The following is a 21950-nucleotide window of genomic DNA, read 5'->3' on the forward strand; positions in this document are numbered from 1 at the left end:
TGTACTCTTACATCTCTCAAGATTGAGCTGAAGTAGTACAGCCTCTGGGATGCCTTCACCCAAATTAAATCACAACCTTTGTAGAGTGATGTGAAGTTCTCAGAGTTATAGCAGCCAAATTATGCAAAAAAGTTTCAGATGTTGTATTCATAGAACAAGTGATTTGCTAAATCAAACAGCAATTCAAAGTATTTAGCAATGGGCTGAAAACATCAACTTTGTCATTTTTAGTTTCTGTTTTTCATCATGAATATGAAAAATAGGTGAATTTCTCTATGTAGATGCCTCTTTTTATAGTTGCTTAAATTCATGTAATCATATCTTTTTTAGTCAGGGTAGACTAACTGCTAAAACAAACAATCCCAACATTTCAGTGGCTTAACATAATAAAAGTCTGGTTTTTGCTCATGCAGTAATTCAACATAGGTGTTCCTGGACAAATAGTTCCTAGGCAGCTCTCTTCTTTCAGTCCTTATGTTCTTGGGGGCTCCTTCATTCTATTGGCGGGTGAGGTGAGAGAGAGAGAGAGGATTGCGCATGAGAGATCTTTATGTTCTTTTTCTCTGCCTGCATTCTTTTGGCCAGAACTCAATCACATAGCTCCTCATAACTGCAGGGGAGGCTGGGAAATGTAGTTTTGCTATGAGCCCAGAAAAGAGAAAGATTAGATTGCTCTGTGTTAGTTGGTGAGCAGCTAGCATCCTCTGTGCCAGTGTCCATCTTTCGTTATATTTTACTCCGTAGGCCTCTGACATTTATTTATCTGTATGTGCTTTCTATTTTTTACCTTAATATTAGAGACATGTGAGTAGAGGGAATAGAGAGAGAAGTGTTCGGATGGGTTTCAAAGGATCTTCTACTATATCAATGAACCTTTGTGTTTATGGTAGAGTGACTGGGGTTATGGCCTCAGGGTGGGTTGAGGAGAAGGAGACTTCTTGGTGAATAGTTTCTCTGATTCACTAAATGCTCCTTTAGAAAAAAAGTCTTAGTCTAAAACTGATAATTCATTACCAGCTAAAACGCTGCTTTATAGTAATTCCTTTAATTCCCAGTGCATTAAAATCCAAAGTGAATGGCAGATTGTAGTCTGAAGAACAGAAAAAAAATAAATTTCACTGTTTGCATGATTTTGCTTTTTTTTTTTTTTCCGCGGTACGCGGGCTTCTCACTATTTGTGGCCTCTCCCGTTGTGGAGCACAGGCTCCGGACGCGCAGGCTCAGCGGCCATGGCTCATGGGCCTAGCCGCTCCGCGGCATGTGGGATCTTCTCGGACTGGGGCACGAACCCGTGTCCCCTGCATCGGCAGGTGGACTCTCAACCACTGCGCCACCAGGGAAGCCCTGATTTTGCATCTTGATAGCTCGGTTGGGTCCTTTCTGTTTTCACCCTAAATAGCCAGAGGCCTTAGAAACACAGAACTGCTCATTTTCTCGCCCACTAGAGGTAGTGCCAGCCAGTACTTTGATGATTGGGCTTCCTGAGGCTCACACGGTCAGATCTGTGAAGCGCAAGCAAGGTATTTCAGTAACGGGGCAAAATTCACTTCCAAGGAGGGGAAATGTCAGCCATGTTGCTAGTTCATGTCAACATAGATCAGTGGAAAGATAGTCTCCCTGACCATGTGCAGAAGGCTGTGTCCTTTTTTTGGCTAGCTCTCCACCTCTGTCACTAATATAAATGAATCTTAGTAGAACATGTTGAAGATGAAAAAGACAAAAAGGAGACATCATATTTTTTATTGTCTTTATGTTAAACAGTGTCTTGTTTCTAGAAATGCTTTAAATTTGAAAACTGACTAAGCGGGAGTTGTTTGGGATGGAGAGGGTACAGAAAATGTCAAAATTTAACTGCCGTCCTCAAGTCTACCAGTGACTGCAGACTAGATTACGAAAACAGCGTTGAATGGGGTCTTTTTCAAGCTTACAATGAGTCTGTTTTAGTCTCACTGATATTTTTGCCAAAGATTTTTTTCCTTGCATTCTAATTAGATCCTTCTCTGATTTAGCCTTACTTAATCTTCTACTTTGAAAACTCTTATCAAATATCGCCTAATGGTTGCATTTAGAATGAAAAAATAAGGAACTTTATTGCTGTTATCAACATAAAACTAATGCCTACTACTAACTAGCTAGTTTGGGGGCAAGTTACTGAAATTCTCCAGGACTTACTTTTTCTACCTCTGATACATGATGATTCTGAACTAAATATTCTCCGAGGTTCCTTTCGGTTGTAATGATCTGTGGCATTTCCGAATCTTCTGAGGTGAGAAGGAATATGGTAGCTTATATTTTTCAGAGGGCCCAATTAATAGTTCCCCAGTTCTCTAACCAGATTCTGTACAAACTGAAAGAAGGCTGGAGGCCAAAACGTCACTCTATTCTGATGGAGGACTTCTGTCCTCTGTGGGTAGCTCAGTCCCAGTAGGAAAAAGGAAAGCTGATCTGCACATGCCCAGTTTATTCACCTCAGATTTACTCATCAGACAAATCACTTCTGTATCCCAGAGATGGAGACAGGAAGGGACAGAGAGAAGCCAGGAGCAGAATGCAGTAGACTTCCACTGCCTTGGAAAGCAGCATCAGGAATGGAAGAATCATTTCCTGCTAATGATATGTTAGAGCAGAAGATACAAACTGGGAGATATATATCGGTAACTGTGGGTCTGATCATGGAGGCTCTTGAAATAAAAGGCAATAGGGAGTCACTGTAGGTACTTGAGAAGGAGCAAGCTGAAAACAATTTAAAGAAAAGCACAACTCAGTAATAAATTAAAAAAAAAAGTTTGGAGAGCAAAGAGGGACTGGATGTTAGAAAAGGAAAGAAGTAATTAAGTCTTAGGCATTTTGTTTTTGGAAGACATACTTCAAGAATGAAAAAGAAATACAGGAACAGGGTTATCCTGTGTTGATCCAGAGGATAGAGTTATATAATCTAGAGTGGAAGTTACGCTAATATTGAAAACTTTGGTTCAGTGTAAGGAAGAGGTCAGGATTAGAGGTGTTGAAATGTGTATTAGGCTCTCAGTCAGGTTTTTCATAGGGAACAAGTCACCACTGTGAGTCACGTCTGGTCTACTTTCATGTTTTCTTTGACTTCAGGCAGTGTTTTAAAACATTTGAATAAGCAGTTAATATTTAGTAATTTAAAAAAGTCATCAAAAGTCTGGATTTCAGGTTCTTCTTGAACTAGCACTACTGGACCTACCTGAAGACAACAGCTGGACAGAGCTCTGTAAGGTCTTCCCCATGTAGACAAGGCGTGTGCTTTACTGTTTGCCACAGTCCTCACCATTCCTTATTGTATGGCATCTATTTTTCTCATTACCTGCCTGGTCCCTATGTAGGCATTTGACTTTTCCACAATTGTTGTATTGGGAATTTCTACACTGAGAAGGAAAATGAATTCAATAGCTCTTGACTCACAGCTTCTCTGATTCCAAGTTCTTTGGACATTTATGTATAACTTAATCTCGTTTTAAATAAGACCAGTTTCCTTCTGTGATGTATTATTTTCATGATCATTTTTTCATCTCATTATTTTTCATTGTTCTGGTAATATTTTTTTTTGCTTTAGAGAAACTATGTGAGGTTTTCAACTGGCATTGAGCGTAAAAATGGTGAACAGGATCTGTAGATAGGCCTAAGCCCACGCAAGTAGGGACGTGGCCAAATTAGCTAGAGGCACTACTTCTCCCTCCCAGTGCTCCATCACTGAGAATGGGGGCTCCCCTGAATACTTGCTGTAGGTGCATTGTCCCAGCTTGCCCTCCCAAGTCACTATTTAACAGGGCCTCACAGCACCCTACATGGTTCCTGGTTGGCCTATTGGACTGCTAAGCATGGATTAATTTTTGAGAAGTGATTCCAAAGCCATGACAGAGTGGTTATATAGTCCATAGTCAGCACAAAGAAACCTGATCCACGAGGAAGTAGATAAGGCAGGGAATGATTCTAGAGAAGCTAGGAAGAGGATGCAAAGGATGTCAGGGGATAGAAACAAGGGGAGGCCAGATGGTCAAGGGGGCATCAGTAGGGCAGAGGAGGGACTGGCAGGAGAGGGACAGAGCAAAGTGTGGGTGCATTACAGAGTGGGTGCAGGAGAAACTTTGTCAAGTAGGGATTCTGATTACTGTTGTCACCTTTACGGATAATTTGGTACTGGGCTGGAGGTGGGTTAATTTTGTGTTTGCCTCATCTCGTTGACTGACCTGGCTTGTATCTCATTTCTTTATAAGTATTGACAGAGAGCTGATAAATTGATGAACACTTGATATTATGACAAAAGGAAAAGAAACCCTAGATACTAAGGAATATATACATTAATAATGATAAAACCACTACAATACACATATATATGCAGCACTTTACCTCATAGGGTGGCTTTTCACTCACAGATGTTGCCCCATCTCTGGGATATGTCCCAGAAAATGAAATAGAGTATATACCCTTGGGTATCACCAAACTAAAGCCCATGATCTGTCCCAAGGCTCATGCTACAATAAAGCCTCTTTTTCTTCCATGACATAAATATCAAGTATCAGAGCCATATGTCAACCTGTTACTTCCCTTTAATAATTTTTTTTTAATAAACATTATGTTGATGTTAGAGAAGAACTGGATTGTCAAACCTGCATCTTTATTTATTTATTTGTTTATTTTTTGGCCACACCATGCGGCATGTGGGATATTAATTCCCCGGCGGGAATCAAACCCGTGCCCCCTGCACTGGAAGTGTGGAATCTTAACTACTGGACCACCAGGGAAGTTCCCCTGCTTTAATAATTTATATCAACCACAAACATTTAACTAAATGTAAATTCCAACATATGATAATTGACAAGTTTGCAGTATGTTAGAGTTTATCTAGTGATTGCATGTATACGCCTTTTAAAATTCCTCATAACACCGTGATGACACATGACTTCCAATCATAAATTGCATGCTCCTGCCACTGTACTGTACTGCCTTTCTGCTGCTCTTAGCAGTTCCTGGGTTTTGCTAAAATGCATTTTCTGTAAGCCCTTCAATATAGCAAATCACCACAAAATGGATTGTGTACTCCCCAAAGAATAATGTTATAATTGAGGGTTGCCTTCTTCACTTAAAACATGAAATACCGTATTAAATAAATCAAAGATTAACTACAGTATTTCCTCTTTAAAAGATAATAAAATTAAGTCCTATAAAATGGAAAGGAATGTCTATATGTGTTGATTACACAAGGGCTCAAATATAGCATAGTTTATATAAAGTTTGGAAAAATTCTAGCTCTCCTTTATCATAAATACCACCCACCTAAAGTGAATATTCTGGTTAAAATAGCCATCAATTAAGTGTGCAGGACAGACCTATGTATTTTAATGAAACAGAGTACAAAAATATTCAATGACAGGGTTTTAGGTTCTACATTACAACTAACCTTTCAGAAACCAACACTCGTGTAGTTTTAGTTTAGCATCAAAGATGAAAATCCATAATTATCTGAATAGATTATTAAAAATACTCATATGTTTGTGTGAGGCTGAATTTTTTCATATCCTTTAACCATAAAAACAAATTAAATGCATAAACAGACATGAAAATCCAACAATCTTCTCAAAAGACCGACAAGAATGCAACTTGCAAAAATGTAAAATGAAAAGAGATCCACTCTTCTCACTACACTATTTTATTTTGGAAATAGTTATTTTTATAAAAATATACTATTTCTTTTGACATGTAATGGGTTATTAATATTATTCTAAATGAATAAATAAATATTTTTTGAAACTTAAAAAATGTAACCATCAGTTAAACATTTACTTAGTAATTATTTTCCTGTCATTTTAGACTTAGGAGAACTTTTGTGGTATTATTTTTATGATCTGCATCTTTCAAAAGTTGGGCAGAACAGATGGTTGTTGCATTCTGTTGCAGGTTGGGGTCTCTGGGAAGCAGACTCGAAGATAGAGTTTGGCATACAGGATGTTTTTCATGGAAAGGCATTGGGATCAATGCCCTGTGGAAGGGTGGAGGAGGGAGGCAAAGGGAGAAGGAGAGCTGACCTAAGAGCTGCGTTGGCACACCCCACAGGGGGCTGTGGAGTGAAAATGGCTCATCAGAGTTTTACTGCGTTAGGGTAAATTATGGCTGCCAGATAAAATACAGGACACACAGTTAGATTTGAATTTCAGATTCAAATTCGAATGGGACATACTTCTACTAAAAGATTATTCATTGTTTATCTGAAATTCAAATTTAGCTGGCTGTATTGTATTTTCATCTGCTACAGCTGGCGGTGCGAGCCAAAATGGGCAGGCTTTTATATCCCTGCCTATTATTGCATGTGGATCACTTAGGGGATGGTGTGACCCTAAGCACCCCTGGGAATGGCATTACTCTCTGCTACTGAAGCAATCCCTAAAAGGGCTGACATCTAAGGGCTGTCTGCTGACACCACTCCCAGCAGCTGGGGCAACAAGTCCTTTCTTCTTTTTTTTTTTTTTGCGGTACGCGGGCCTCACACTGTCGTGGCCTCTCCCGCTGCGGAGCACAGGTTCCGGACGCGCAGGCCCACCGGCCATGGCTCACGGGCCCAGCCGCTCCGCGGCATGTGGGATTTTCCCGGCCCGGGGCACGAACCCGCGTCCCCTGCATCGGCAGGCAGACTCTAAACCACTGCGCCACCAGGGAAGCCCAACAAGTCCTTTCTTCAGTGGCATCTGGGCAGCCCAGCTCCATGTCAGTTGCACTACAGGCCGACCTCCGAGATGTTGTGATTAGGTTTTAGATCACCGGAATAAAGCGAATGTTACAGTAAAGCGAGTCGCACGAAGTTTTTGGTTTCGAGTGCATGCTACATCTATTTAAATTACAAAATGTTAAACAAAATTACAAAATGTTAAAAAGCACTAAAGCCCTCCCAGAACATTTAATTTTAACAGATATTACGGCGTACCTTTCAAAATAAAATGTAAAAATACAGGCATACCTCGGAGATACTGTGGTTTCGGTTCCAGACCACCACAACAAAGCGAGGATTGCAGTAAAGCCAGTCACATGAAATATTTGGCTTCCCGGTGCATATAAAAGTTATGTTTACACTACACTTCAGTCTATTAAGTGTACAAAAGCACTATGTCAAAAAAAAAACACCCAACAAAATACACAACTTAATTAAAAAATACTTTATTGCTAAAAAAATGCTAACCATCATACGAACCTTCAGTGAGTGGAAATCTTTTAGCTGGTGGAGACTTTTGCCTCGATGCTGATGGATGCTGAATAATCAGGATGGTGGATGCTGAAGGCTGGGCTGGCTGTGGCAGTTTCTTAAAATAAGGCAATAATGAAGTGTGCCACATAGATGATCTCTTCTTTTCACGAACAATTTCTCTGTAGCGTGCAGTGCTGTTTGATGGTATTTTACCCACAGTGGAAATTCTTTCAAAATTGCAGTCAATCCTCTCAAATCCTGCTACTGCTTTATCAACTAAGTTTATGTAATATTCTAAATCCTTTGTTGTCATTTCAACAATCTTCACAGCACCTTCACCAGGAGTAGATTCCATCTCAATAAACCACTTTCTTTGCTCATCCATAAGAAACAACTTTTCATCCATTAAAGTTTTATCAGGAGATTGCAGCAATTCAGTCACATCTTTAGACTCCACTTCTAATTCTAGTTCTCTTGCTGTTTCCACCACATCTGCAATTACTTCTTCCAGTGAAGTCTTGAACCCCTCAAAGTCATCCTTACAGGTTATAATCAACTTCTTCCAAACCCCTGTTAATGTTAATATTTTGACCTCTTCCCAGGAATCGCCAATATTCTTAATAACATCTAGAATGGTGAATCTTTTCCAGAAGGATTTCAACTGACTTTGCCTAGATCCATCAGAGGAATCATTGTCTCTAGCAGCTATGGCCTTGTATTTCTCAAATAATAAGACTTGAAAGTCTAAATTACTCCCTGATCCATGGGTTGCAGAATGGATATTGTGTTAGCAGGTATGAAAACAACATTAATCTGTAACGTTGTACATTCCCATAAGAGCTCTGGGTGACTAGGTACATTGCCAATGAGCTGTAAGGAATCTTTTTTATCTGAGCAGTAGGTCTCAACGGTGGGCCTAAAATATTCAGTAAACCGTGTTGTAAACAGATGTGCTGTCATCCTTTGTTCTCCCATTTAGAGAGCACAAGCAGAGTAGATTTAGGATAATTCTTAAGGGACCTAGGATCTTTAGAATGGTAAATGGGCATTGGCTTCAGTTAAAGTCGCCAGCTGCATTAACCTCTAACAAGAGAGACAGCCTGTCTTTTGAAGCCAAGCATTGACTTCTCCTCTCTAGCTATGAAAGTGCTAGATGGCATATTCTTCCAATATAAAGCTGTTTCATCTACATGGAAAATCTGTGGTTTAGTGTAGCCACCTTCATTAATTATCTTAGTTAGATCTTCTGGATAACTTGCTGCAGCTTCTACATCAGCACTTTAAAAAAAAAAATATATATATATATTTGTTTAGGGCTGTGTTGGGTCTTTGTTGCTGCACTTGGGCTTTCTTTGTGGCTAGTGGGGGCTACTCTTTGTTGAGGTGTATGGGCTTCTCATTGTGGTGACTTCTCTTGTTGTGGAGCACAGGCTCTAGGTGTGTGGGCTTCAGTAGCTGTGGCACATGGGCTCAGTAGTTGTGGCTCATGGGCTCTAGAACACAGGCTTGGTAGTTGTGGCACATGGGCTTAGTTGCTCCAAGGCATGCGGGATCTTCCCAGACCAGGACTTGAACCCGTGTCCCTTGCATTGGCAGGGGGCTTCTTAACCACTGCGCCACCAGGAAAGTCCCTACATCAGCACTTGCTGCTTCACCTTGCACTTTTATGTTATGGAGATGTCTTCTTCCCTTAAATCTTATGAACCAACCTCCGCTTGCTTCAAACTCTTCTTCTGCAGCTTCCTTACATCTCTCAGCTTTCACAGAATTGAAGCAAGTAGGAGCCTCTCTTACTTAAAAATGGCACTGATAACTTGTTTGATGCAGAGTTGCCACAAACTTTCAATTTGTAAAAAAATGTCACATCTGTGAAGCACAATAAAGCAAAGTGCAGTAAAATGAGGTATGCCTGTATCTTGTTGCTAGTGTTGTTGTTTTTAACATTTTGCCGTAGGAAACAGAACTACTCCTGGATCATGTCCAATTTATTTATAGGGCTTGCGCATCACAGTTTGGTGTAATTTTCATCATATTTTCTATTTGGTGATCAATATTGTTTTGTTGGCATTTTAAAATAAAGTTGCTTTGTTCAAGGACAGTCAACTCCACAGTCTGTTTCCCATGTTGGTGTGGAGTGTGCGTGTGTGTGTGTGTGTGTGTGTGTATGTGTGTGTGTGTGTGTTATCGCCAGCTGTGATATGGATAATAAGCTACGTGTGCCGTGATATTTGAAAGTGGGATGTATAGCTATTTAGATATACAAATAGTTTAGATTAGTTTTTCCGAAACTTCCTTGTTGATATTGAAATTCTTTTCTTAGTTTTTTTGGTCAGGTCACACAGCTTCAAAACATTTTGTTTACAGTTTATCTCAGTTCATCCAAACATTTCATTACATGGAAAAACTTCATGTTTTCTGCAAGGGCATTTTCAGCATGCAATCTATCTCTCAGATAATTTATCAGAATAACAAACACAAAGTCTTAGAATTGGATTCTGGAGGCTAGAGTTTATCTTTTTCTTCTAGAGAAGTGATTGTCTGTCTCTGTCATTTGTTTTCTATCTCCAAGTCATGTCTATATCCATGACATGAACAGTCTAATACCATGACAATCTAACAGGAATAATATAGCTAGTTCAGTTTTAATGTATGTGTTAAAATACAGTAAATGACAAAATTGTGCAAAAGCAAATTATAGGATCTAAGGAGCTAGGCGTTAGCCGTTCTTTTTGCCTCAGAACAACAAAAGGATAAAAATATTTAACGAATGCTGATCAGGGTTTAAGCTTTCTTTGTTACATCATTAGAAATCTGAACATGCTAATATGCTGGCAAAAGCTAATATTAATTGATAAAGGTAGATTAATAAATGTTGCTAGTTATAATTATAATTAAACTAAATCGAATAGGTGGCTATGTTGGTTAATTTAAATTTTAGAAAAAATTAAATTCTCTGGTAAGGGAGGATCTTGGCCCTCTCTTGTGGAATGCTATGTCAATGTAAGAAACAAATATCTGGACCATAATTAGGTTTTGTTTTAGAGTTATACAAATAATTGTATAGAATGGCTGTATTCAGAAGTCTCTAATGTGAAGTAAGGAACATAATTCAGAACATTTTGTGCATGAGTCAATGTGTCTGTGGTTTTTAAACAGACAAAAATAAAATTTAAAATTCTATTTATAGCCAAGTGCCATGATTTCAAAATGCTTTTGAAGAAAATTTCAGATCGTTTTAAGTGTTTTCTTTTGGGGCTGTGGCCAAATAAATTATACAGCATCAGTGTTTTTCAGCTCCAGTTTCAAACAAAATAAATTTCTAATTAAATGTGGAATGGGTAGAGGATTGAATTTTAGTAATTTTTTGGTGAATTTTATTACTACACTTGATCAATTGATAGGGTTTGTGAGTCATTATGTTGTGGTTGGGAGTTTATTCTTTGGAGTTAGGCAAACATGCTTCCTGACCCAGTCCTGCTTCATATGACCCTGGATAAATTATCTGACTTCTACAAGCCTCAGTTCCCTCCTCAGTCAAAATGGGATAGTGGCTCCTTCATACAACTGCATGAGGATTAAATGAGCTCATTCAGGTAAAGTGCTTAACATGGTATCTAGCACATCTTGCAGGTGCTGCATAAATAATCTTTTCTTCCTCCTCCTTCTCTTTGTTATTATTTTTATTATATTTTTGTTATTATTTCCTGTATTCTTTTTTGTTTCTCACCAAATTTGGCACTTCCTAAAACATGATTTAAGATGCTGCAGTTGTTGAATTCTTAGGATATACTGAGGGTATTACAAGAAACTCATTGGATGAGAAAATTGTCCCTTGGAAATATTTGACACACAAAAGACAAGAGAAGTAGGAGAACAATAGGTATTATTTGAATGAATTACCTCCAAAGATCTGTGGCACCTCTCCCCATAGTTATGCTGCCAAGCTATGGAACTGGGCTTAGAGGAACTGATGCTGTTGGGACCTAGACCTCGTAGCTATGTCCTTCTTTATCTTTACATAGCAATGTCAAGTGGAAGACCGGAAATGAATTACATTGCAGACTGACCAGGATTTTTGTAAGTCAATTTTTTAAAAACAAACTATTTACAAAGTACAATGGAAAGTACTGGAAAGCCTGGAAGAGGGGACTCTGAATCCGGTCCCAAGTCACCACCACAGATTGGTGTGACCTTGGGCAATAAGGTCCGCATCTTTGTTTCTACAACAATGGGTTTGAACTCCTAGATGACTTCACAGGTAACTTCTGTCTCAAATGTTTTCTAATTCTGTATTTTCTTAGATTTTGCAGCAATTGTACTAAGCTAATTTTTTAAGCTTTCCTCGTTCAGGGTTAACTTGTTATAAAAGCAGAAATAGGGAAGAAGACCTTGGGAACAGCGCAGGACTTGAATTCAGGGTTCCAATTCGAGTTCTTGATGTCTTGTTCTGGTGTGTGATCTTGAGAAATCCCTCTACCTAGTGTATCTTAACTCTGCTTCACATTCAATTAAACTGGGAGGAATTGTAAAACACTGATGTTGGGTTCCAGCCTTGAAGATTCTAAATACTCAGCCATCAATAGATTGTTAAAGCTTTCCAGGTGATTAGAATGTGCAGCCAGGATTGAGGATCACTGCAAAAACCAGGGGGCCTTAGTGTCCTTGCATCCAAGATGGAGCTCCTAAAAAGAATAGCAATGACTGTCTTCTCTGTGTGACAGAATTGAGGATCTAATAAAATAAAACAGATAAAAGCACTTTGCGATGTGTAAACGCATAGTAATGATTAAAGCAGGCTTTATTAAAGGGTTTAACTATTGTTATGCAAATGCTAGGGATTAGCACTAGTATATTAATTCTGCTGATGGGATTCTAACCTTTTATATAAAATTTACTTGCGGTCTCTAAAAGTAGTTGAGGACTTCCTTCCCCAATTAGTACATGGCAATTTACTTCTGCAGAAACTCCAAGGGCTGCTCTGTGACCCAGAGAGGGTTTAATAATGACGTGTTGCCTCAGTGATTATTCTCAATAAACACAATTCTTCCAAGTTTTGCATAGCATAGATCATCGCCACAAGTCATCACGACATGCTTGTTTATCCCTTTGTACTACAGCTTGTAAGTACACCAAACTGGGATAAACTAGCCGAATGTTTGCATAGTGGGGAGAAAAGTCAGCTGTTTTAAAAATGTATCCTGTTCCTACTTAACCTTTGTTTAACGTAATATCCCTTAAGAACTAAATTTTACGTGTCTCCAGTGGTTATCTTTCTTCAGATATTTTCACGCTTTGACACTATGACACATTTTTGTCTGTTCAACTATTCCTTTAGAAATATGTCAGACTTCCCTCGTGGTGCAGTGGTTAAGAATCCTCCTGCCAATGCAGGGGACATGGGTTCGAGCCCTGGTCCGGGAAGATCCCACATTCCGTGGAGCAACTAAGCCCATGCACCACAACTATGAGCCTGCGCTCTAGAGCCCGCGAGCCACAACTACTGAGCCCGTGAGCCACAACTACTGAAGCCTGTGCACCTAGAGCCCGTGCTCTGCAACAAGAGAAGCCACTGCAATGAGAAGCCTGCGCACTGCAGTGAAGAGTAGCCGCCGCTCGCCGCAACTAGAGAAAACCCGCGTGCAGCAACGAAGACCCAACGTGGCCAAAAAAAAAAAAAAAAAAAAAAAAGAAATATGTCTGTGACCATTGCAGTTTTGGTAATAAATACTTCTGCTTTGCCCAGTAGTGTTGAGTAAAGTCACACCTTGACTTCTGAAATTGGCCCACTGTGGTCTGTCCCTCAGAATGAGCAGGTGTATTTAACATAGACTTGCAGACTTAGTTTTCATGAACTTCAAGGCTGCCTGTTCGGCTCTGTATACTGGCTGCCTTGCAGCCACTCTTCAGGATTGAGTTTGAGGAACACAAACGCAGGGTACTTATAGTGATGGGCTCCAGGAAGGGCTGTCACTGGGTGTGTTACTCCATCCTCTGACCATGTAGCTTTCATTCAGCATGTCTCTGCTCACCAGAAAATACATCTTGGCAAAAAAAAAAAAAAAAAAAAGAAAAAAAAAAGTCTGGAATCTTTTCTGTATCTGTATTTTTTGGCGAATGATTTCTGACATTTCCCTCTGTTGTCTAAATCTGGAAATGATCTCGAAATGGAGGAATACTTCTTTCTTTAGGAATCCCTTCAAGTGCTGAATGTTATTAAGAAATAAGCAATTACTGATTAAACAAATGGTAAAGTTCAGTGAAGAGCTAGCTCTTTTGGAGTTAGAGCTATGTACACTGTTGCACGTGCTTTTCTGCTCACAAGCATATTAATGCAGTTGATAAAAAAGTTTAACCTTAAGTCAATATAAATATAAATATATATATATAGTTAAAAATGGTAGGTTGACAAACTAGGGCCTGCAGGCTGCATGATTTTTACATTTTTTAAAGTGTTGTAAAAAAATTACCAAGAATATGCGTCAGAAACCATATGGCACGCAAGGTCTAAAATATTTACTATATGACTCTTTAGAGAAAATGTTTGCTGACCCCAGAACAATGTGGAAAGTACAAATAATAGAGCTCACTTATTTTTGGCTTTTACCAAATAGTACGCTGTCTTGTGTTGAGAAGCCGGAGCTGGGGGACTGAACTAAGAACATGCAGATTATGACCTGCTGAAAGGTCGGGGCGGGGTGGGGGCGCACAAGTCACCCACACGGGCAGGCAGGTAGCCCTCTCAGCATCTGAGATCCCACTTCGGTGAAGTGTAATCCGTAGGGTCATTTGGATTGATGGCACAGTTTCAATACACCCACACAAAGGAAGCAGAGTCACAAGATTTATTACTTACAGATCCCAGAAGCTGGGGGTGGGAGGTAATGAGCTGGGGGAAGGGCAGTGACCTCTGTCCCAGGTCACCAGTGAGCAGGAGATAAAGAATGCAGCAAGCAACTATCACGTATAACTGTATAGTACAGGGGACTATATTCAATGTCTTGTAATAACCTATAATAGAAAAAAATCTGAAAAAGAATATGTATGTATATACGTATATATGTATAAGTGAATTGCTTTACACCGGAAACATTGTAAGTAAAAAGATTAAAAACTGATTAATTAAAATAAAAAAAAAAGAAAGAAGGTTGGGGCGGAGGTCACTGACTTTTCACGGGCTTAACTCCAAGTAGCTATGTGAAGAGGTGCCCAGGAAAAGCACAATGTGCCCTTAAGGCAGGAATCCTAAAGTCAAGCCCTTATCCAGATTGTTCAGACTCTTGAGTGTGAGCAGGGTTATCATACTGTAAAATGCCTACGCAGCAAGTCAGAGAAACAAAAGTTGTTTTTCTCATCACACTTTTTCCCTTGGAGGCATTAATTTTCACTTGTAAAATCAGTCTTCACAGCCAGTCTAAAAAGAGAATGAAGAACCTCCTCTAGCAGAGTCTGTAACGGAATTCTCTGCTCCCAGCCAGCTCTCTGGATGGAGCTGCCCTGGAATCAGAGCTGCCGCCCTTTGACCCTTGTTTGTGCAGTTGCTCTCACTCCCCCAGACCACTCCTCAGCATCATCGCCATCCACCAATTTGCTGCACACCTTCTTTGACCTTGACTTTTTGGTCAAATGATTTTTCCATTCTAATTGCTGTTGTGAATCTGCTTTGCTACATTGCCCTACTTTTTCACCTGCTTTCATCTTCCAAGGCCCCTCTTCTGTGATCCCTTTCTCTACCTTCTCTCCCAGAATTTCAGCCCTGTTGAGGCAGATGCCTTCCAAATCTTATATTTCTACCCTTTTACTTGCTCTTGTGCAGGCCCAGTGTCCTCACTGGTTTCAAGGCAGGTCCGGTCTGCCCCCTGCAACAAACGAGAGCAAAGAGAGGACTTCTGGTGTCTTCCCTCACCGGCCCAGCTGAACCACTTTGGGAGCAGCACAGCTACCCTTTGTGGACGCTGCTCGCACACACCCTTCCTTGTGTTCAGTTAGTATCCACATAGCTTGCTGTAATTTTCTTCCCATGGGCCTCCTGGCCGCTTGTTTTCACCTACGACTCCAGCAGTTTTTCTCATCTGCTAAGTTCACCAGGCCACTCCAGTGGTCCCTGATGCTCTTGGGATCCAGCACACATGTCTAACCAGAGCTATTACAGCACCCAAACTTCTGGTACTTTCCTCCCTTCATTCCACTCCAGCTTGCTGAATCCCTCCCTCCTACCTGTGAGTTTCCCTCTACCCAATACACATTTGTCAAATGCTGACTCCATTCTGGGTACTATGCTAGGCTCTACAGATCAGGGATGAATGAGACGCAGCTTAAGTCTCAGTGTTTTTTGACAGGGGAAAGATGATATGCACAGACATGAATATAGAGCAAAGCAGTAGATGATGATGGACAAAATTTCTAAATATTATAAGCACAGAGGGGACTATTTAGAACTAGACTCTCTAACAATAAACATTCCAAGCTACCTAATGCGACTATTACTAAATCAAACAAGTTAACTGCTTAAAGAATATTTGATTCTGTTCTTAACCTCCCCTTAAATATATGGTTTAAGGGCCAAACTTCTAATACATTCTTTTCTGAGTGATTTACTCCTTCTCTGACTCACTGTCTCATTTACTAATACATTATCCAGGCTCCGGTCGAGTCTGTAAACATTAAAGTTCTGTAAATAAATGCAGTTTTTGGATTACAGTGCAAAAGAGAACATCTTTTTTTTTTTTTTTTTGCAAATACTTCTGCTCCTTACTAGAAATGGAATTCAGTCCTTATTCTGTTTCCCAAGTGCATGGGATTGTGGCTGCTGACTGGTTGGTATGCAGGTGGACTGGGTAACTCATGGCTTTATTTATTGGAAGAGGCTTTGAGAGGTTGTTACTCAATTGTAAGAGACGCCTTTTAAAGGACTTTGCATCTGGGCATCTTCTGCCTTTCATTTCCTTTTCCCTTCTCATTCCTTGTCCACCTCCTTTGCCCCCAAGCCCTTTTCCAGGATTATATCATTATATCAAACATAAATTGGGAAAACCTAGCCAGGACATGCTTGTCTTGAGGGAGACACCCCCAAGAGCACTGAGCTGCAAGTAGGAACTATGGGGAGGTGGGCATGTTCACCAGTTTGCCCCATGTGCCTCCTGCTACTGGTACCTCCGCTGGTCTATTCATTCATGACATATTTTGAGAGACTTCTCTGTGCCACAAACACCACGCTAGCTGCTAGGGACACAAACTGAGCCAAAGGGAAGACTGTTGCTGCCCACATTTGGGGGAGGTAGCATCAATGACAAGTTCACATTAATAAATGTGTGATAACAAATTGATATCCTAGCTCTGATACAAAGAGGAAGAGCTAATATTAGTGTTAATTCTCTAACAATTCTGAGATCTCTGGTCTCTGTGTGTGTGTGTCTGTCTCGTCTCTCTCTCTCCCCCTTCCCTCTGTTAACTGGGGGTGGAGAAGATAGCTAACAACACCGAGTCCTGTCATTGCTGTGGTGCATTATACCCACATTCTTTCTCTTTATTGTGAGATTCTTGATCCCCCAAAGTAGATGGTATTATCTCCATTTTAAATACACGTAACAGAGAAAGACAACATTGCTACTACTCAGGCTGTCATTGGGACGGCGAACAAATGAATGCTTGCATTATGGGAGTTTGGGGGCAGAAATATGCCACAGGCCCTAATTTGAAACCATCGTATTTAGTTTCTGCTGATCCACCCAATTCAGGGATTTTATTTTTTTTTTACAGCAGTGAGAGAAAAATCTTTCTTTCTCTGCACAAGTCAGGACCAGATCTCAAAATCTGCAATGTGCCCTCTCCGATGCACGCCCACCCACCGGCTTGACAAATGCTGGATTTCCCATGATAGCTGCCACACACTCGGTTTCTCATCTCCCTATTTCTTCCCCGCCAGAATTTCTAAATCCTTCCGGAACACGTCCAGTCATCCTTTCTGAACTTTTGAGCTCCATCTGCTTTCCGCAAAGGCCCTGGGCACAAGCCCGGGCGACAGAGGCCCCGGGCGACAGAATCCAGGGCGGAGGGCCCAGCTCGGGGGATCCCTGCGCCTTGAGCTCTGCAAGGCCGCAGGGCGTCATCTGGCCAGCGAGCCCGCCACGCGCCAAAGTGCTTCCCAGCCCTCGTTCCCCGCGCTGCCAGCGAACTGAATGAGGAGCAGTGCTATTTTTACCTCCCCGGCTGCAATCCTTTATATATCAATATATTTGCAGGAAGGAAATATAAAGGATTAACAGGGAAATGCTTGGCCTAAGTTTTACCCGAGAAGGTGGCGGTGGGAACAGGAGGGGGTATGTAAGGTCTGGGGTGGTGGAAAAAGCAGGCCGATTTCTCTGGCTGGCTGTTTCCTCCAGATCATTCTGTCCTGGAAATCCCCACACTCTTCTTTCTTCCCCTCCAGCTAATCCCTGGCTGCCAGCTTCCTCTCTCCCCGCCCCCAACTCTTGAGGTGCCACCGTCACCTCTGATGCTGCATCACTCTGCTCCCTTTTTTTCCCTCTCTCCTTTCTCTTCCACAATAAAGCATGCGCAGTGCGTCCCGTGCCAGGCAACAGCATCAGCATCAGGACGCGAAGCCGCGCTCGGGCGCGCTCTCGAGGGCGGGGCGCACGCCCGCGCCGCTCGCTCTCGCTCGCCGCCTCAGCATCCTCAGCCCCAGCGGCAGCCCCCGCAGTCACTGGAGCTGCCGCGCCCGCCGCAGGGAGGGAGGAGCATCTGGGGAGGCTCCAAGTTGGCGGAGCGACTGGGACCCCCGGACTCTTCAGCAGCCACCCCGGGAGGGGCTGAGAGGCGAGCACGGCAGGGGGCGCCGCCCAGCCCCCTAGCCCCGAGCTCCGACCCCCCTGTCCGCGGCCGCACCATGCGCGCCGAGCCGGCGTGACCGGCTCCGCCCGCAACCTTACCCGCAGCCTAGCCCGGCGCTCTCGCTGGCCACACCGAGCGGCGTCCGGGAGCTATGAGCCATGAAGCCACCCGGCAACAGCTCCGGGCGGCCGCCCGTGGAGGGCTGCAGCCTCCCCCGAGCCTCCAGCTGCTCCCGCGGCGGCCCCGCCGGCCCGGCGCCCATCCGCGCCCCGGCCCGCGCGCCGCCCTGCCGCCTGCTCCTCGCACTTCTCCTGCTGCCTCCACTCGCCGCCTCATCCCGGCCCCGCGCCTGGCGGGCTGCTGCACCCAGCGGTGGGTATGGCCCAGGTGCCCTTTGCATTGCCTTGCCCACGGGGCCCTGCAGAGGAGAGCGAAGGGCACGCGGGTCCGTGCGCTCCGGACACGTCCAGGGCTCGGCCTTTCCGAGCCTCTCTCTGCCTGCCCACCTCTCTCATTCCCAAACCGGCGTTCATTCCAGTTCACTTTTTGAAGTCCATTTTTCTGTTGCATTCACTAAATTACTGCCGGTTCCACTGGAAGGTATTCAGTGGATGCGGGGTCCCTAACTGATCTCTGTGCAACTTAGGGAAACCGGTGGATGGGAAATGCAGCGAGGGAGCAAGTTTTTTCTTGGGTGGTGGAGCCTGAACGTGAGTGCGGGAGGATGTGATGAGAATAGTGGTAACGTGTTTCCTCAAATTGCCTAGTGGGTTTATTCACTGCTGTTGGAATTAAGGCGGGGGAGGGAAACTTCGGGGATATAAACCTTTGGCTTGTAATTTCTCAAAATGCTTGTCATTATAATGAAAAATGAAGATAATATGATGTTCAATACATTGATGATTGGACATCAGTGACCGCAGATAGCTGGTCATCGGCAGGAAAATAAAAAGAAATTGGAAAGCTGCCAGCATCTGCATCTCTCTATGGCAAAAGATTTTTGCTCGTCTCAAAGTTAAAAGAAAAGGGAATTGTCCATTTTGTTAAGTGAATCGGTTAACATTCCGTGTTCATGAGTTCCGCACTCAAGTTATCTGTGGAGCGTTCTTAGCTCTCAGGTGGGATACTCTTAGTCCTAGTCCCATTGAGCTTCTGTAGACTCCCAAGGTGGGGGAGGTGAGGGGCAGAAACCCTGAGCATGTTCGTTTAATGACCCTTCCTTCAAGTCCGTTCCCCCTCAGCCCCACCACCAGACTTAGAAGTATAGATTTAAGACTATAAACAGTACATTGTTGTATAAGCCTTATTGGCTGATAACCTATCCAGGCCATTTCATTGTTGCAATAACTTTCTTTCCTGTGTCTCTACGCCTTACCTGCTTAAAAGTAGAAAACTTTGTTTTTGCAATTAATGGAAAAATGCATTTTAGTACTTATGTATTTATAGGGTATGTGTGTGTTTGTGTATGTTTGTGTCCCCCCCCCTCCCCCCCCAGCTCCGCATTGGAATGAAACTGCAGAAAACAATTTGGGAATCCTGGCAGATGAAGACAACACATTGCAACAGAATAGCAGCAGTAATAGCAGTTACAGCAATGCAATGCAGAAGGAAATCACACTGCCTTCAAGACTCGTATATTACATCAACCAAGACTCGGAAAGCCCTTACCACGTTCTTGACACGAAGGCAAGACACCAGCAAAAACATAACAAGGTAGGCAGGGTCTGGGTATGCAAAAGTGGCTGCCATGAAGAGTTAGTTGTCCTTTGATTTGATTTTCTGCCAGAATCTGATTTCACAAATGTTACTGCAGTATTTTATTAGGAAACCAATTAATATTATGATAGGGGAGAAACTGGAGGGAATTAACCTGGGATCTACTGGGATAGGGCTGCTGTCTGTCTTTCCTCTCTGACACTAAACTGGAATTGGAATTTTCTTATCGCCTTATAAGTTTAACAGCTGAAATGTTGTCCATTTTTCTTGTAGGTGCATTGAACACTGAACAGTAGTTAAGCGAATACGTTGATGGTCCTGACTTTTATCTGTGAGGCTTTATGTAAGGGTGCAGTATTCTACCTCCCATGACGAAAACTGCTTTCAATCTGCACCCAGAAAATTGCTATAAAAAGCTGTTGGGCTGCCGATTCCCCATCAGTCTTTCACTTAGAAATTGAGTGGTGAAGTTTGAACAACCTCTTTCTTTCTTTAGTTGGTCAGTAGGAAAAAAATACTTTTTTGTTGTTATATTTTCAGTAGGTAAGCAATATGACATTTTAAAAGATTATGGTGAATGTAAACAAACAATTTATATAATATAGAGACCAGTTTTGGTCAGCACAGCCCTTCAAGAGTTTATCTGCATTCACTGTGAGCAGTAACTTTACTTGCAGATTGGTTCAGAAAGTGTCACTGACTTTTAAAAAGGCATTCAGTGGAAGATGAAGGTGCTTAATATCCAAAGAGTTCAAGGGATCTTTTTTTTCCTGCTTACTAGTCATTATTTGAGTTAATAAAATTTTGGACCCCAAGCAGATGTCCACAATGGGTTATCAGTGCCTCTTTTCTTTATTAGGAGCAGAAAATAGAGTCCGTTTGTTAAATATTTTACTTTGGACTTGTAGGATAGGAAGAAAACTTTCCTCTACCCTTTTAGGTTCTTCTGGCTGGTCCAGGAATTAAATTGACACGAGACAGATTAACAGGAGAAAATCAAATTTAATCTCGTATGTATGCATGTGAGGGCCAGAGGCCCCACATACCTGAGAGGTTCAGAGACAGAAAGGTAAAATGAGGCGTATATGCCATCCTGAGCTAAGGAATGGCATAGGGGCCTCGGGCTTCCACGGACAGGAGGGTCATTCATAGGACAATAAAAAGAGCAGGTGTTTGGTAATTAGATGTTTGCCCTGCCATATAGATGGGGCCACTTAGATAAAATTTATCTCTCGTAATAACTCTTTTCTGGGAAAAATCCTCAATTTAAGTTCTGCTGGGTAGTTAAGGGAGGGGCAGTAGTTTCTCTTGAACCTGCAGGGTCTTGATTTTGCCTTTAGTTCAAAATAATCCTCATGCAAAAGTGACACATTTGGGGGGAAGCTCGTTCTGAGCCCTTACAGATTATACCTGTTGAGTTGAGAAGAACAGTCATTGTCTAAACATCTAGAATTTAAGGAAAGTATCTATGGTTTGCATCATTGTTTTTATTAGTTTTCTAAAATATGGGTAAGTGGTAACAGTATTTATTCCTGTTTTACAAATGGGGAGTTAGAAATTTAAGGCCTTCAGGTGCCTTTCCCAGGATTGTAAAACAGCTGATGTAAAATTCAAGAGGCCTGAATATTTAATATTTACAAGTCAGGCTTCTGAGAAAATGCTTCCTTCATATCGGATGTTATTGGAGAATTTAACTTTGCTTCACGGTGCTGTGAAGAGGCTGCTACCCGCCTTGGCTGAGATGAAGGGATCTCCTTGCTCATGGCCCTTTTCTGATCTGCTCCTATGTAACTTGACGGCTTGACTCCTGGATCCTGTCTACCCGTTTGTCTTGTTGATAGGAGGAGTGGGTAGTGTCTTTAAGGAAGAAGAATCCAAGTTCCTCTTGATAAAGGCATTGAGGCCCATTTTATGGTTTTTCTACTAATTAATAAGATCCTCTATGGTTAAGTGACAAGTTCTCAAATTCCAGTGCCTTTGCATAAGATGCTGGAGGAAGAAAAAACATGGCCTGAAAGCCTATTTTAAAGAATGCTCAAGCCCTCTCGAGTTTGGACTTGAAGGGAACTTTAGTGAAACTTCTCTAATAACTGAGCTGTCGGTGGCTATGGCTAACTCCTGTCTTCTAGTCTAACCGTATTTGATTGCTTTGTTTGGTGGGACTTGGTTTGACTACAGTATATCTGAATTTTTATGATAGTAAGAT

The 21950-nt window shown here is 42.0% G+C and overlaps 1 protein-coding gene across 2 annotated transcripts in view; it reads left to right on the forward strand.

Annotated features, from left to right (window-relative positions):
* Positions 1 to 18186: 18186 nt before the first annotated feature.
* ADAM23 (ADAM metallopeptidase domain 23) overlaps positions 18187 to 21950 on the forward strand; it is a gene marked incomplete at both ends in the record, with an annotated part of 161698 nt that continues 157934 nt past the window's right edge. For both annotated transcript variants that reach the window (XM_079924205.1, XM_079924204.1), the window contains 2 exons: positions 18187 to 18400; positions 19524 to 19741. In XM_079924205.1, coding sequence (XP_079780331.1) covers positions 18187 to 18400; positions 19524 to 19741 — 432 coding nt within the window. The remainder of the gene's footprint in view (positions 18401 to 19523; positions 19742 to 21950) is intronic.

Source organism: Stenella coeruleoalba, assembly GCF_951394435.1.
Source record: "Stenella coeruleoalba genome assembly, chromosome: 6".
NCBI classification, from domain to species: domain Eukaryota; kingdom Metazoa; phylum Chordata; class Mammalia; order Artiodactyla; family Delphinidae; genus Stenella; species Stenella coeruleoalba.